General features: G+C 36.9%; 2 protein-coding genes across 4 annotated transcripts; both read left to right on the forward strand.

The window, feature by feature from the left end:
- Nucleotides 1–1002: 1002 nt before the first annotated feature.
- Nucleotides 1003–13543, forward strand: LOC102623381 (eukaryotic translation initiation factor 3 subunit D). 3 transcript variants are annotated; one of them, XM_006467723.4, is made up of 2 exons: nt 1003–2838; nt 13155–13543. In XM_006467723.4, exon 1 carries the CDS (start codon nt 1115–1117, stop codon nt 2834–2836), a length of 1722 nt encoding a protein of 573 aa, XP_006467786.1. In that variant the 5' UTR covers nt 1003–1114; the 3' UTR covers nt 2837–2838; nt 13155–13543. The 3 variants fall into 3 exon arrangements, with proteins under 3 accessions (XP_006467786.1, XP_006467784.1, XP_006467785.1); XM_006467721.4 differs by lacking the exon at nt 13155–13543 and adding an exon at nt 4288–4574; XM_006467722.4 differs by lacking the exon at nt 13155–13543 and adding an exon at nt 4317–4574.
- Nucleotides 9214–10660, forward strand: LOC102624729 (non-classical arabinogalactan protein 31-like). Its single transcript, XM_052434638.1, has 2 exons — nt 9214–9757; nt 10139–10660. Exons 1-2 carry the CDS (start codon nt 9415–9417, stop codon nt 10432–10434), a joined length of 639 nt encoding a protein of 212 aa, XP_052290598.1. The 5' UTR covers nt 9214–9414; the 3' UTR covers nt 10435–10660.
- Nucleotides 13544–15404: the final 1861 nt, after the last annotated feature.

The raw sequence follows: 15404 nt of genomic DNA on the forward strand, positions 1-15404 counted from the left end.
CTGTGAAAGTGTAAATGAGCTAGGGTACCATTTGGCATTTGGGCTCTTTTTTTTCCTATTTATATTAAAAATAAATTTAAAAAATTAATATTAAAATTAATAAATATCCAGGTCCGGATTCTGGATATACGGGTTCACCTGAACTCGGAACCGGACCCGGATATATGCGGGTTTTGAAAATGGTATCCGGATATCAGATTTATTTAATCCGGTACTGGTTGAACCCGGTCCGAAAAATCCAGGTTTCGTCTGGGTCCGGGTTGAATTGCCATCCCTAAACAAGCGTGACTGGTCATTTTTCACTTCTCCAGACTCTCATCGATACCCATAAATATTAGGCTCAAACTTTTTGTTCATTTAGTTTGAACATTACGAAAAATATTTAGTTTGAAGGAAATCATTAATAGAAGGCTAATTAATAATAGTACACATACAAATTAGTTATGTCTACAAACTAGTATGCGCATTAACTAAGTTGATCTGTATGCATCCAATTGATCAACTGTTTTTAATTTAGTATTAAAAATCAACAAATTAATTTGTAAACTAAAATATTTAATCTTTTGTTTCACTTACCGATTCAAAAATGTCAACAAAAATTAATTACCTGTATATGGTTGCTTGATGCAGTAAATGAGGCATCTCCTACATCATGAACCTAATTAGCTTTTAAAAACATTAGAACTTAAGCATATCTAAAGAGAAAATAAAATTTAAAAAAATTTGCGCACCTCTAACTTAAAAAATAAATAAATAAAGTACTTTAAAATTATCAAAATTTGAACACAGGCAACTTAAGTTTAACCAAATAATATGGATTTTTAATCCAAAGCGATGTGATTGGATTTGGATGGTAGTATTTTAAATAACTCGGGGTGTATTTCAAAATCATGGCCACTTATCAAATGGGCCAGAAAGGGCTGGGTTCGGTTTATGTCGGTTGGGTTCATCTGGCCCAAGTAACACACCCTACACATAGTACACAATCTCAAGTAGGCAAAAGGCAAGCTCACAAGTTGAAAAACGGGTTGAACTGGCACTCTTTTATCTGATTATATTAACTTCAACTTCACCGAAATCAAAACCCTAGCTTTTTCACTTCAGTCTAATCACAATGGTGAGCGGCGAATTTGAGATCGGAGCCGTTCCATTCAATCCTGACGGCTGGGGCCCACCGGAATCAACGGCAACCACAACCGCTGCCCTCCCTCTCCACGTGCCGTTTGCCCCCTTCTCCCGATCCGAAAAACTTGGTCGGATCGCGGACTGGACCCGCAACGCATACAACAATCCATCAAACCGCCAAAACGCTAGCAAAAATCCGGCCGACACCGTTTTCGACTTCTCCGCCGACGATTCCTTTCCTCTGTCTGCCAATCCCGACGACGACTCCTCCTTCCGTCTCGTGGACGGCAAGCCTCCACCGCGTCCGAAGTTTGGCCCTAAGTGGCGGTTTAATCAGCACCACCGTCCTCAGTTGCCCCAGCGCCGCGACGAGGAGGTGGAGGCCCGTAAGCGCGAGGCTGAAAAAGAGCGGGCCCGACGTGACCGCCACTACAACCTCAACCGTTCTAACGTCAACCAGACCCGACGTGAAGCTGCAGTTTTCAAATCCTCTGTCGACATTCAGCCCGAATGGAACATGCTTGATCAAATTCCCTTCTCAACTTTTTCAAAACTTTCCTTCTCTGTTTCGGAGCCTGAAGACTTGTTATTGTGTGGGTCCCTTGAGTACTACGACAGGTCGTACGATCGTGTCACGCCGAAGAATGAACGTAGGCTCGAGAGGTTTAAGTACAGGAACTTCTTCAAAGTTACTACCACTGACGATCCAGTGATTCGTAGACTTGCTAATGAGGATAAAGCAACGGTTTTTGCAACGGATGCAATTTTAGCAACGCTTATGTGCGCGCCCAGGTCAGTTTATTCGTGGGATATTGTGATTCAACGAGTTGGGAATAAGTTATTTTTTGATAAAAGGGATGGGTCACAGTTAGATTTGTTATCTGTTCATGAGACCTCTCAGGAGCCTTTACCTGAGGCTAAAGATGATATAAATTCTGCTTATTCGTTGAGTGTTGAAGCAGCTTATATTAATCAGAACTTTTCACAGCAAGTTTTGGTTAGGGATGGTAATAAGTTGACATTTGATGAGCCTAATCCCTTTGCAAATGAAGGAGAGGAGGTAGCTTCCGTAGCTTATAGGTACAGAAGGTGGAAGCTTGACGATGATATGTATCTTGTTGCGAGGTGTGAGGTGCAGAGTGTTGTGGATGTTAATAATCAGAGGTCGTTTTTGACGTTAAATGCTCTTAATGAGTTCGATTCCAAGTACTCTGGTGTTGATTGGAGGCAGAAGTTGGAGACTCAAAGGGGTGCGGTTTTAGCCACTGAGTTGAAGAACAATGCTAATAAGTTGGCAAAATGGACTGCACAATCGTTGTTGGCGAGTGCTGATTTGATGAAATTGGGATATGTTTCAAGGGTTCATCCACGTGATCATTTTAACCATGTGATATTGGCTGTGATGGGGTATAAGCCAAAGGATTTTGCCACCCAGATTAACTTGAGTACTGCAAATATGTGGGGAATTGTGAAGAGTATTGTGGATTTGTGCATGAAGTTGAATGAGGGGAAGTATGTGCTTGTGAAGGATCCATCTAAGCCGCAAGTGAGGATCTATGAGGTTCCTCCAGATGCATTTGAGAATGATTATGTGGAGGAGCCTTTGCCAGAGGAGGAGCAGGTTCAGCCACCTACTGAGAATGCTGAAGGAGTGGAGGCAAATGGAGCTGCAAATGATTTGGATGATGTTGTTGTTGATGCTCAAGCTTGATGGTAATATTCGTTATTATATTTTATTTATTTTGGTTTAGCGTTTGCACTTTAATGAGTTGTACTCTTTTAGCTACATGTCTTCTATAACTATTGTTTGCATTAAGATTTGTAGTTTTTGTATCTATAATATATATGTCAAAGCAGCTGAAACATGGTTAATGAATTTTTGTGGTTAATGCTGGACAACAATACTGAATTCCAAGGTCAAGATACTGGTTGTGATATGTTGAATATATGTGAGATGAGCTGAGAGGTTCCAGTAGTGTTTGCCTATTTTGGCTTCTGCATTCTAGGCATGGTCCTTTTGGCGTTTCTGTCATGCTAAGGATTGATAAGTTAAATACTAGTATGTCTCGGTTTCTTGCCTTAGCATGCTGGGACTTGTTGGCCACTAGAAAAAGAGCACATGAAATAGGAACTAAAAGAAGATCAAAGAAAGGACATGAAGGGATTTCTGTCCCTTAATTCCAAGAGCAGAAAGGACATAAGGACTGGAAAAGAGTGAGTTGACACTTTTGTCCTATTACTCTGGGATTAAGGTTGTTATGTAACTTTTATTAGTGGTGGCCGTTTGGAATAAGATGATCCTATGTTTCTTCTTAAAACCCTAGGAACTGATTTTTTTAATTTCCTTGACTGAATACTTCAAATGCTTGATGTTAGGATCAGTGATAAGGAATGCGTAATTTTTCTCAGCGGTTAGCGAGATAAGCGACTTATGGCTCAATTACTTCTCAAGCTGAAATTGTCCTTTTACTCTATTGCAAGGTTTTGAAGGTGATCCAAGAAACATAGTTCTTTCTTCGGATCAAAACTTAAAATACAAAGCATAGATAGAACTTCCTCTGTAATCTTGATCTTAGGGCAACAGGATAATTGTGATTCCTGGCTGAATTTGTAACTTGCAACATGGCTACTATTTTGTTTCCATTCATAAAAAACTATGCTGTCTCAGTATCTTAAAGATTTAATCAACTCCTTAATTTTCAATCGAATATCTTCTTCAGTGGAGTCCACTGTTTCTGTTATACCTCGATATTGAACCGTTTAATCTCTTAAAAGAGATAAAGTGAAGGTACCCTGTTTCTTCTTAGGATGTATCCAACACTGTTGTTGTCTGTGGGCAACGGTTATCTTCTTAACGGTGGCAACTAATGCATTTCCTACTGCATCCAGTTCATTGCAGTTGGTAGACTCTGATTGTTTTTGCATATTCAAGCACACTGTTCTCACTGTACCACTTCCCTCCATTGTTAACACCTGGTAGCTTGTTGTTACACTCTGACCATTCCTTTAATGGCTTGACCACTTCCTGATATGAGTTTTAGATTCATTTTAGTATTAGTTGTATTATGTGAATTAGTGCGAACTTTTTGATTTGCAAAAGGTTGCTCAACCCTGTAGCGGATTTGAATTGCTGATTGCTAAATTACAATTTGATGATTACAGGTCGAAGTCTTTTTTTTTTCTGAAAACAGATACCTGCCAGTGAGTGGTTTGCATCATGACAGTAGCAGACTAACATGCTGAAAGGATTCTGGCCCTTTTTGACCTGATGTTTTTGATGTTGTAAGTCAAGCAGCAGAATACTTCAATTATGATAGTGTATGGTGCCCTTTGGAGATCAGTGGTTATAATTAGTTGCCATGACTTTTGTTGCTATGGATAATGGAACCTTGTCTACAATGATTTTCAAGGTTTTATGATTATTAATTTTCACTTGTTTTGAATTTTAATTATGATTGATTATCTTTTGGCATTGTCATGCTTGACTTCATTACGGATAAACGAAGTGAACTCGCTAGATTGGTGGTGATACTATTATTTATTATCTTGTTATATTGGCTGGCTGCTTTTGCCTTGTCATCTCTTGTCATACTTTGCACTTCGCCACAAAATGGATTTTACAGTCAAGACTAACTTGAGACCGATTTATATATATGTGTGTGTGTGTGTGTGTGTCATGTTTCCATGCATGCGTTTTTCCTTACAAGATAACGCTAGTGTGGGAAGTTTTTCGAAGTTGGGCCATTTAACATTGGCAGCACAAAACTTGTTACCTACACCAATTAATCTTTGGAAGAGGAAGGTTGTGAAGGATCCTGTGCGTAGAAGATGTCAGAATGAGAGATCTCTTTCAAAACTGAACACAATCTGAACCTTAAATCGGATTGGATTCTGATGGGATGAATATGTCAGATTAATTTGGGATAGGATCAGACCAGGTTAAATTCAAATGACAAATATCAGTTGAATTTGGGGGGGACGTCGATGTGGTTACCAATTGCCAAAGAAGGCTAAGATTGTCTAGCCAAATTGTGGGCAAAAGGAGAATAATAAGAGCAATAATGACAACAAAGCATTGATTTCCACCAAGTGTCAATCCTTCAAGTTTAATTGCCATGTCTGGAAAAAGATTCTCCAACTCCTCTCTTTCGAAGATCAAGAATCAATTAGTAGAGGTCATGACAACTGAAACAATTAGTCTTTCCTTCTTCCCAGAGGTTCGGTGCTGGCTGGTTCGGGAGTTGATGTGGGTTTGGGGCTGCCGACTACGTTTGTGGCTGCGGGTTTGTGAATCTGGCCAACGATGTCAATGCGGCTGGGTTCGTGGGTTTGGTTGGGTTCGTAGACTTTGTCTAATTCAAGTTGACAAGTTCTTATCCGAATCCAATCCAATGCCTAGTCCTAGTAAGCATGCTCAAAAGGTATGGAAACTGACCGCTTTTCGTACGGTAAATGTTGGGTGCACTTCAAGAGCTGGCAACGAGCAGAGCATCTGAGCATATACTTTAGTGTGTCAGTGTATGGTAGTGGTCCCAATTATATAATATGATTGTAAATATTAATTGTAATGTCTGTAATATCTCTGTATAATAGACTTAAAAAAAAAAGTTATATGATTTAACTGGAATTCTATGACAAATGCGTGAAAATATTTGTTCATAAATTGGGAGTGAAAGAGTTTATGAGAAGCTGAAACAAAACACAAAGTAAGAGATAAATGAAAAAAATAAAATAAAAATGGTGGAAGGATAAGCAAACAAGTAGGAGAGAGAAATGTCAATTAAGAATTATTAATTATATACCATTAGTAAATTTTTATTAAAAAAATTATGTTAATGTGATATAATCTATACCAAATTTAGTAAAAAAAATTTATGATGTACTGCATCAAATAATTCAACCGACCTCGATCGCCAGTAGGTACCGGTTACTTGCGTCTCAACCAGGGAAGTGTTAATGCCATGTCAGTAATCAACTGAGGGATGCGTACTGAAAGATGATTTGGTCAAGAATCAAGCCCATGAAAACATAAAAATAATACTATATTTACTTAATTAGCATATTTAATTTATATCTCAATTAAAATAATAAAAATTGTATCATTATTTAATTAGTTAAAGTAGTAGTTAATCAAAATATAATATCTAACCTTCTATAAAAGGACCAAAATGCGGGACAGAGGAATTACATTTGCAGTTCCATATATAAAAAGCTCAATTACATTATCTAGAAAGTTATCATCTCCAGAGTTTTAATTTATTTCATGCGTTGGACCAAATTTGACATTCGCTTAGATTTGGAAATTTCTACTATTAATTTTACGCGAAAAACGATTGATAAATTTTACACGACTTACCCATCAAATGAACCCATTATTTAACTTTGTCGGAATTTAATTATATTACGATAAATAATAAACTTGAGTTTTCAAATTTTAGGGTTTAAAAGAAGGAACCCTAAGGCTAATTCTAGCACTGATTTAATATCAATAACCCCAGTATAATATTTTCTTTTCTCCTTGCCATGTCGTTTTCTGACTAAGTTTTCTAAGGTGTCAGAACAGAGAAAAGATAAACAAATAAAAACAGAGCACATATAATAAATACACAACCTAGTTTCTAGACTCCGACGATAATTCGAAACCGAAAACGAAAGTGGCAAAAGCGAAAATAGCGTTTCATTTCTTTATTTATTTTAGGGAAATTATCATTTTATGCCCTGTATTTGTTTCGTTGTTAAAACTAATATCAATCGTTCATTTTAAGCTGACAAAATATATTTATCGACCACTAAATCATTAGTTATCATTTAAAAATTAATATAATTATAACGAATTAATGATTTTACCTTTAAAATTTAAATTAAAATAAAAAAAATTATCACTTATATATTTTTAAATCCTTTATTTTGTTTTCACTTTTCTTGTGAAACACAGGAACTTCAACGTTAAAAATTATTGTAACGTACAATATTCTTTCTTTATCCACAAAGAGCTCGAAATTTTATCACTTACCATTACTTTTTCGTTGGGCCCATACCAATCATTCATCTTATTTACCACGGAAATACCCACCCAGGTATTTGGTATGCTAGTGTAGTGTTTTTGGGAACAATTTAGTCATCAAGATGTCTGGTTATGGTGTAGCTAAATACCAAAATTTGTAGAAGTATCTAAATAAAAACAAATTGTGCACTTTATTTTGCTAATATTTTTTGTTCTAGTAATTTCATAGAATTTATATTGGTACAGAGATAGCTATGTCTCAAGCCTATAGTAATTGCGATTTTCTAAATGGCTCAGCGTCTTTCCTTGGTCTGAGGAACAAACATAGGGATGAAACAAAAATCTGGCATCATAATCCATATGCTGGCTATTTTTAACATTGCTTTTTTGGGTTTCAACTATCATAGTCTAGAGTACTTTTGCACGCTTAATTAAGTCAATAACAGTGGAAAGTTTTCCAATCAGCATAAAGGAATTCCCACAAGAAATTGTTTGTTTTAATAGATTTAATCTCTAAAATAAATGAGGAAAAATTTCAGCTCATAAATAAATAATTTGTCACTACATATGAACAACGTCAGAAATTTTCAGAATTAAAAATCACTCAAATCATCTCTCAAAAATTTCAGCTTATAAACAAAATAAATACCGGCAAGTGACAGATCCGGGAGAGCAACAATGGTTGGGCAAGTGCAGATCCGAGTGAGCAACAACGAAGTAGCAGTAGACGAAGATCCAAGAGAGCAAGTGCAGATCCGAGAGAGCAAGTGCAGATCCGAGAGAGCAAAGACTAAGTAGCAGCAGCTGGACGGAGTCGGAGTAGCAGTAGCTGGACGGAGTCGGAGCAGCAGCGGTTACGGCGGAGAAAGAGCAGCGGCAGTGGCTAGCAGACCAAGAGCGACCAAGAGAGAGATTTGCTGCAACTGGATTGAGAAAATTGAGGGGAAATAGGGAGCTGCAGTGAACTGGATTGAGAGTGAGGGCTGCTGTGAAGAGAAAAGTGAGGGCTGCAGGGTCACGATTTTTTTGTTGTTTTTTAATTCATTTTTAGTTTTAGTTTGTAAATTTTGGAGAACATGTTTAACTTATTTTTTAGTTGTATAGTTATAATAATGAATCCGGATTTTGTGTTTTGTAATTTATTTTGTGAAACAAATCCACCAAACATGTTTTATGTGTGTATTATAAAAATGAAAACAAAAACATAGCTTGCAAAACGGTACCAAACGGGGCCTAAGGTTCCTTTATTTTATTTGCACTTTTCTTGTGAAACACAGGAACTTCAACGTTAAAAATTATTGTAAAGTACAATATTCTTTCTTTATCCACAAAGAGCTCGAAATTTTATCACTTACCATTACTTTTTCGTTGGGCCCATACCAATCATTCATCTTATTTACCATTGACCAAGAGTTTTAGTAAATATCATTAATTTCCCAAATCAAAGAATCAACGCACTATTTAATTAAATTTTAAAAAATAAAGACGAGAGGTTCAGTAACCAGAGAAACATCGGAAACTTCTACATTGCCTCGCTACATGCGCAAAAATCCGGAGCCCACTCGCACGGTCTCACCGCTGCATGTGAATCTCTGAGCCACTTGTTCACAACGATCACTTGGGATTTAATCACCTTGTATTCCTAATTATCCTTTTAAAATCCTCCACCAGTATAATTTTTCCCTAGTAAGTAAAATAACGTATGGAACCCACTTATTTGTCACTCTTTTTCTACACACAACACATGTGGACAGACCTTTAAGTCTCCTTGAATAATATATACACACACTGACACTATGGAGTCAATTTGAGATGTTAGAAGTTGTCTACACATTTGACATTGAATATCAGTATTGTGAATATATCATTAGACTTTAATATTAGATTTAAAATTAAAAAAAAATTCAACAAATTTTATTTTGGACTCAACCAAACGCTAAAACAAATTAACGAATCAATCTTGCATTATCTCATTATCTCTCTTCTTTTGCATTATGTTTGTGTCTACCTCACGGCATAATGCATAACGCATAATGCATAATAATAGCCCCACCACCATACTATAAAATAAAAATTTTATCACAAAAAACCGCAGATAATCACGGCTTAAAACCCCTATAAATTCCCCCAATCGGAGATCGTTTTCACCACCTCTCTCGATCTCTCACTCTCCCCCTAGTTGGCTGGCCATCTTCTTTACTAGAGATAAAAGAAGACTGAAAAAAAAAAAACAAAATGGGTAAAGCTTCACTGTGTATGGTGAACAGGTTTACACTGAGAGTTCCATGGCTATGCCACCATCACACTACCACTCGGTAACCCCGGCAACGGCACCAGGCCACCACCACCACCACCACCGCCACCGCCACCGCCGCATCCGCGTCCGCCGCCGCCGCAACCACCACCCCCACCCTCCGGCTCACCCAGCTTCACACGTTGCTCCTGCCCACCCACCTCCACCGCACGTTGCTCCTGCTCACCCACCTCCACCACACGTTGCTCCTGCTCACCCACCCACACCCACCCATCGTTTCCCTAGGAGCCTTGTTGAAGTTCAAGGCGTCGTTTATTGCAAGTCTTGCAAGTACGCAGGAGCTGATACCCTCCTAGGAGCTACCGCTGTTCTAGGTCAGTTTCGAAATCTTTCAACTTAATTTTCCCTGCTCCAAACTCTTACATACTTGATTTTTTTCTATCATTATTACTTCAATTAATTTCACATGTATGTTTAGTTAGATATCATGCATACATAACATACGTATGGATGCGAATGTGCATTTGTTTTCATGGATGCGTGATGTATACATTTCCAGATTTTGAATGGAGAGAGAGAGAGGTGCTCTTGATCTCTTTCTTTCTCTTTGTTCTAGGTTTATGTCACATTCAGTAGGAGGCATGGTTATGGCAGCATAGCTAGCTACTTTTTCCTTTTTCAAGCTCTCTTTTTGAAGTCCCTAGTATTTAAATTTTTTTTTATTCTTTTAATATTGTCCATGGGTTCAATTGCAGGGGCGACTCTGAAATTGCAGTGCAACAACACCAAGTATCCACTCAATGTGGTTGGCAAAACGGACAAGAACGGCTACTTCAGGATCAAAGCACCCAAGACAATCATCAGCTACGGAGCTCACAAGTGCAAGTTGTTCCTAGTCACATCACCCTCGGCTTCCTGCGCCAAACCGTCCAATCTCCACGGTGGAGCCACCGGCGCCGTTTTGAGGCCTGAGTCACTCTCCGCAGGCAAACCTCCAGTTGCTCTCTACACCGTTGGCCCTTTGGCCTTTGAACCCAAATGCCCACATTAATCTTTTTTTAATTTTTTTCCCCCCCCCCCCCCCCTCTCTCTCTCTCTCTAATCTCTATCTCTGTCTTTTGCTTCAGTCATATCGTATCATATCCAGTGCTTTGTACCAATCTTGTGTTGTAAACTTGTAATGGGAATGCCAGTCTGTTTGTTTCTATTTGTACTGTGTCGCTTCGTTGGCATTAATAAATTATAGTATCCCGCTAGTTTAATTAGCAACAAATAAATTATGAGGCTCATTGTTTGAATATGAATTATATTTATAAATGCATATGCTATGGATCATGTTTTTTTTCCTCTTTTTTAATGTTTTTGTCATCATAAATGTACCCATGTTATAAAATTTTACGGCGGATCTAAAATTAAATGGTAATTATATATATATTTAATCAAAACCAAGAAAAAGGGAAGTAATGAAACTAATTGAGTGGTCTGCCTTGTGGCAAACATGAGAGACATAGCAATTGTTACTTTTTTCCTGGCATACTGTTCAAAAAGAAAAGTCAAGTCCTTGGAATTTGTTTACTCTCTTTTTTTTCCCCTAGTATTATTAAATTAAATAATCATTTATGTTAGTTATTTTAAATCTTAATTTATTTTGTGGCGCTGGCCCATTGGTCATGGAAAATGTAAAACGACCGAAATACAAGGTCTATTGAGATTTCCCGAATGGTTAGATCACAATCACTTAACTAGCATAGCACTGGACCGGTGAACTTTTACCCTCATTACCCTCACAGATAATGAGGGTAATGAGAATTAAGAATTATGTATAATTGTGTAGATTTATTTGTAAGTTCTTTTCCTTATGAAATAAGAATGGAGTAGAAATATTCTTCGTTTGTGAGGGTTATTTATCTGGACAAGGTACTTTAATACCTCCAATTATATGTCTGATTATAAATATCAATATAATTATCTATTGTAATAACAATTGTAAATATCTAATGTAATTCAATAATCTGGTGTATTATCGGTATTTAAAAAAAAAACTAGGAATGGAAGATAAATTGACGACCACTTAAAATAAAATAAAAAATTGAGTAATGATACAGCCACAAACTCTTGTACAAATTTATTTTGTACAAACTGATGTGGCATGATAAGATTGGTTGAATTAAATATCACTTGGCCCACATGATTTGTTTTTATTAATTTATATTTTCATTCAACCAATCTTATCATGCCACGTCAGTTTGTACAAAATAAGTTTGTACAAGAGTTTGTGGCTGTATCATTACTCTAAAAAATTTGATGTAAAAATTTTTAATTTGTGAAAGATAACTGCTGCGATTAAACATCTGCCCGAAATGTTTTAGATCACAAATTTCAGATTTTAAAATGATTAAAATCACATATTCATTTCAATAGCACCTTTTTAGTGCATATTGTAGTTAGTTAACCGCGGTGTCCAACTTCAAAGTAATATAGAGCATATTAAATTGCATTCCATAATCGATTTTGTACATTTAAAGTACCACATTATTTTTACAAGTCAATCACATGTTTATTCATATGCATATTTAGATAGAAAATTGGTAAAACAACACCCAAACATCGTATATATTTTCTCACAATAATTATGCATCACGTAAAAAATATTTCAAACGGTTTTTTTCTTTTTCTTTTTTTGGGAAAACAAAGCAACTTTGTGAGGTAAGTAGGAATGATGATTAAAATACATTTTAAAAATATAAATTTACAACTATAAATTGACAAAAATGATACGCATGTCATCAATAAGCCCACTAAAGTAAAATATTTGTGTAATTCTATCATTAATTCAAACTTTAAGGAGGATCAAGCTACGGTACCACAGTGGTACCGTACCACTATTTTTGTCTTTTTGTCAGCACAATTGTAAATTTTTATAGAACCCATTTTACTCAATTTTATTTAATCTTTACTTTATAAATATTAAGTTAATTTCTACTGCATCCATATGAACATTTTACTTAGCACCTTAAACTATTTACTATTTACACATTTTTATTCTATATTGCACATACATCACAATACCCCTCTCTTTATCACAATACCCACGAACCCAACTCGGATTTTGTCTCCGTTTCCGGCCACTCCTCCGACCAAGGTTGGTACCGATTGAAAGCTCGTGCGACGCCGGTCATCTTCATGCCATCCTTGTCGCAAAAAAAAATTCTGCTTCCAGGCTGAATTTGTAACTTGCAACATGGCTACTATTTTGTTTCCATTCATAAAAAACTATGCTGTCTCAGTATCTTAAAGATTTAATCAACTCCTTAATTTTCAATCGAATATCTTCTTCAGTGTAGTCCACTGTTTCTGTTATACCTCCATATTGAACTGTTTAATCTTCTTAAAAGAGATAAAGTGAAGGTACCCTGTTTCTTCTTAGGATGTATCCAACACTGTTGTTGTCTGTGGGCAACGGTTATCTTCTTAACGGTGGCAACTAATGCATTTCCTACTGCATCCAGTTCATTGCAGTTGGTAGACTCTGATTGTTTTTGCATATTCAAGCACACTGTACCACTTCCCTCCATTGTTAACACCTGGTAGCTTGTTACACTCTGACCATTCCTTTAATGGCTTTGACCACTTCCTGATCTGAGTTTTAGATTCATTTTAGTATTAGTTGTATTATGTGAATTAGTGCAAACTTTTTGATTTGCAAAAGGTTGCTCAACCCTGTAGCGGATTTGAATTGCTGATTGCTAAATTACGATTTGATGATTACAGGTCGAAGTCTTTTTTTTTCTAAAAACAGATGCCTGCCAGTGAGTGGTTTGCATCATGACAGTAGCAGACTAACAAGCTGAAAGGATTCTGGCCCTTTTTGACCTGATGTTCTTGATGTTGTAAGTCAAGCAGCAGAATACTTCAATTATGATAGGGTATGGTGCCCTTTGGAGATCAGTGGTTATAATTAGTTGCCATGACTTTTGTTGCTATGGATAATGGAACCTTGTCTACAATGATTTTCAAGGTTTTATGATGATTTTTTTTCACTTGTTTTGAATTTTAATTATGATTGACTATCTTTTGGCATTGTCATGCTTGACTTCATTAAGGATAAACGAAGTGAACTCGCTAGATTGGTGGTGATACTATTATTTATTATCTTGTTATATTGGCTGGCTGATTTTACAGTCAAGACTAACTCAAGACTGATATATATATGTGTGTGTGTGGGTGTGGTGTGGGTGGGGGGGGGGGGGGGGGGGGGGGGGGGGGGGGGGGGGGTGGGGGGGGGGGGGGGGGTGGGGGTGTGGGTGTGTGTGGGGGAATGTGTGTGTGGGAAGTTTTTCGAAGTTGGGTGGCAGCACAGAACTTGTTACCTACACCAATCTTTGGAAGAACGTTGTTGAAGGATCCTGTGCGTAGTAGATGTCAGAATGAGAGATCTCTTTCAAAACTGAACACAATCTGAACCTTAAATCGGATTGGATTCTGATGGGATGAATATGTCAGATTAATTTGGGATAGGATCAGACCAGGTTAATTCAAATGACAAATATCAGTTGAATTTGGGGGGGACGTCGATGTGGTTACCAATTGCCAAAGAAGGCTAAGATTGTCTAGCCAAATTGTGGGCAAAAGGAGAATAATAAGAGCAATAATGACAACAAAGCATTGATTTCCACCAAGTGTCAATCCTTCAAGTTTAATTGCCATATCTGGAAAAAGATTCTCCAACTCCTCTCTTTCGAAGATCAAGAATCAATTAGTAGAGGTCATGACAACTGAAACAATTAGTCTTTCCTTCTTCCCAGAGGCTCGGTGCTGGCTGGTTCGGGAGTTGATGTGGGTTTGGGGCTGCCGACTACGTTTGTGGCTGCGGGTTTGTGAATCTGGCCAACGATGTCAATGCGGCTGGGTTCGTGGGTTTGGTTGGGTTCGTAGACTTTGTCTAATTCAAGTTGACAAGTTCTTATCCGAATCCAATCCAATGCCTAGTCCTAGTAAGCATGCTCAAAAGGTATGGAAACTGACCGCTTTTCGTACGGTAAATGTTGGGTGCACTTCAAGAGCTGGCAACGAGCAGTGAGGAAGGAGAACACACTGAATCGGATTCCTCTTAATACGAAAGGCAGCAAGGCAGCAATATTTTGTGTATCGAACAACTTCTTGAACTCCATTTCCTTCATCTAGCACAATTGATGAAATAATAAGTCAATAACAAGCAGAGAGTCTCCTGTGATAATTTGAAAAGTAAAACTATCTTTCCTGTACAAATATAAATAAATCTTCTACATGAAATCAACAATCATGAAACCAAAGAATATACGAGGGATAACAAAATAAAGCACATGAGCGACTAAAAGTCCCTGGAAGATCATATTATTCATACAAATATAAAATATTTCAAAGAATTAGATAGGTAAAAGTCGACCATTATACGGGCTACATTCTTATAGAATCAAATTATGCATAATTTTAATTTAACAAAAGAAGAATTTCCGGGGTATAATGAAAACAATTAAATATTGCTATTTTGAATTTAATTGGCATAACTTAAAAATAAGTTTTGGTACCAAATCATCTTGAAATAACCACACGTCAAATGCAAAGTGTATTTTAATGAACAGAAGAAGCAAAGTAATTGTAAAAGTCACTTGCTTCGCCCTTTCTTAGGTCCACTGCTTGGAAAGAATACTAGTCTTCCATTCAAATTCAACCGCCATAATTGTTGGCAGGCTGTGCTCGGGCGACCAAAAGCAAGTAGTTTAGATAAGGTTCAGCCTTAGATATAAGTTTAAGTACCTAAAAAATAATCATTGATAAACCCTTGCACAACCACTTTCTCTTTCATTTTTTTTTTAAAGTAACCCAATTTGATAATAGGACTCAAAGTCACAAGGATTAACTATCAAATCAATTAAAATAATCAAAGCGGTTCATATGTTTCGACATCAAAATGCTATAAAATAAGTAATACTTGTTTAATTTTAAATAAAAGAACCCGAGATATTATTATTTTTATCATAT

The sequence above is a fragment of the Citrus sinensis genome, chromosome 2, assembly GCF_022201045.2.
Source record: "Citrus sinensis cultivar Valencia sweet orange chromosome 2, DVS_A1.0, whole genome shotgun sequence".
In the NCBI taxonomy this organism is placed as follows: domain Eukaryota; kingdom Viridiplantae; phylum Streptophyta; class Magnoliopsida; order Sapindales; family Rutaceae; genus Citrus; species Citrus sinensis.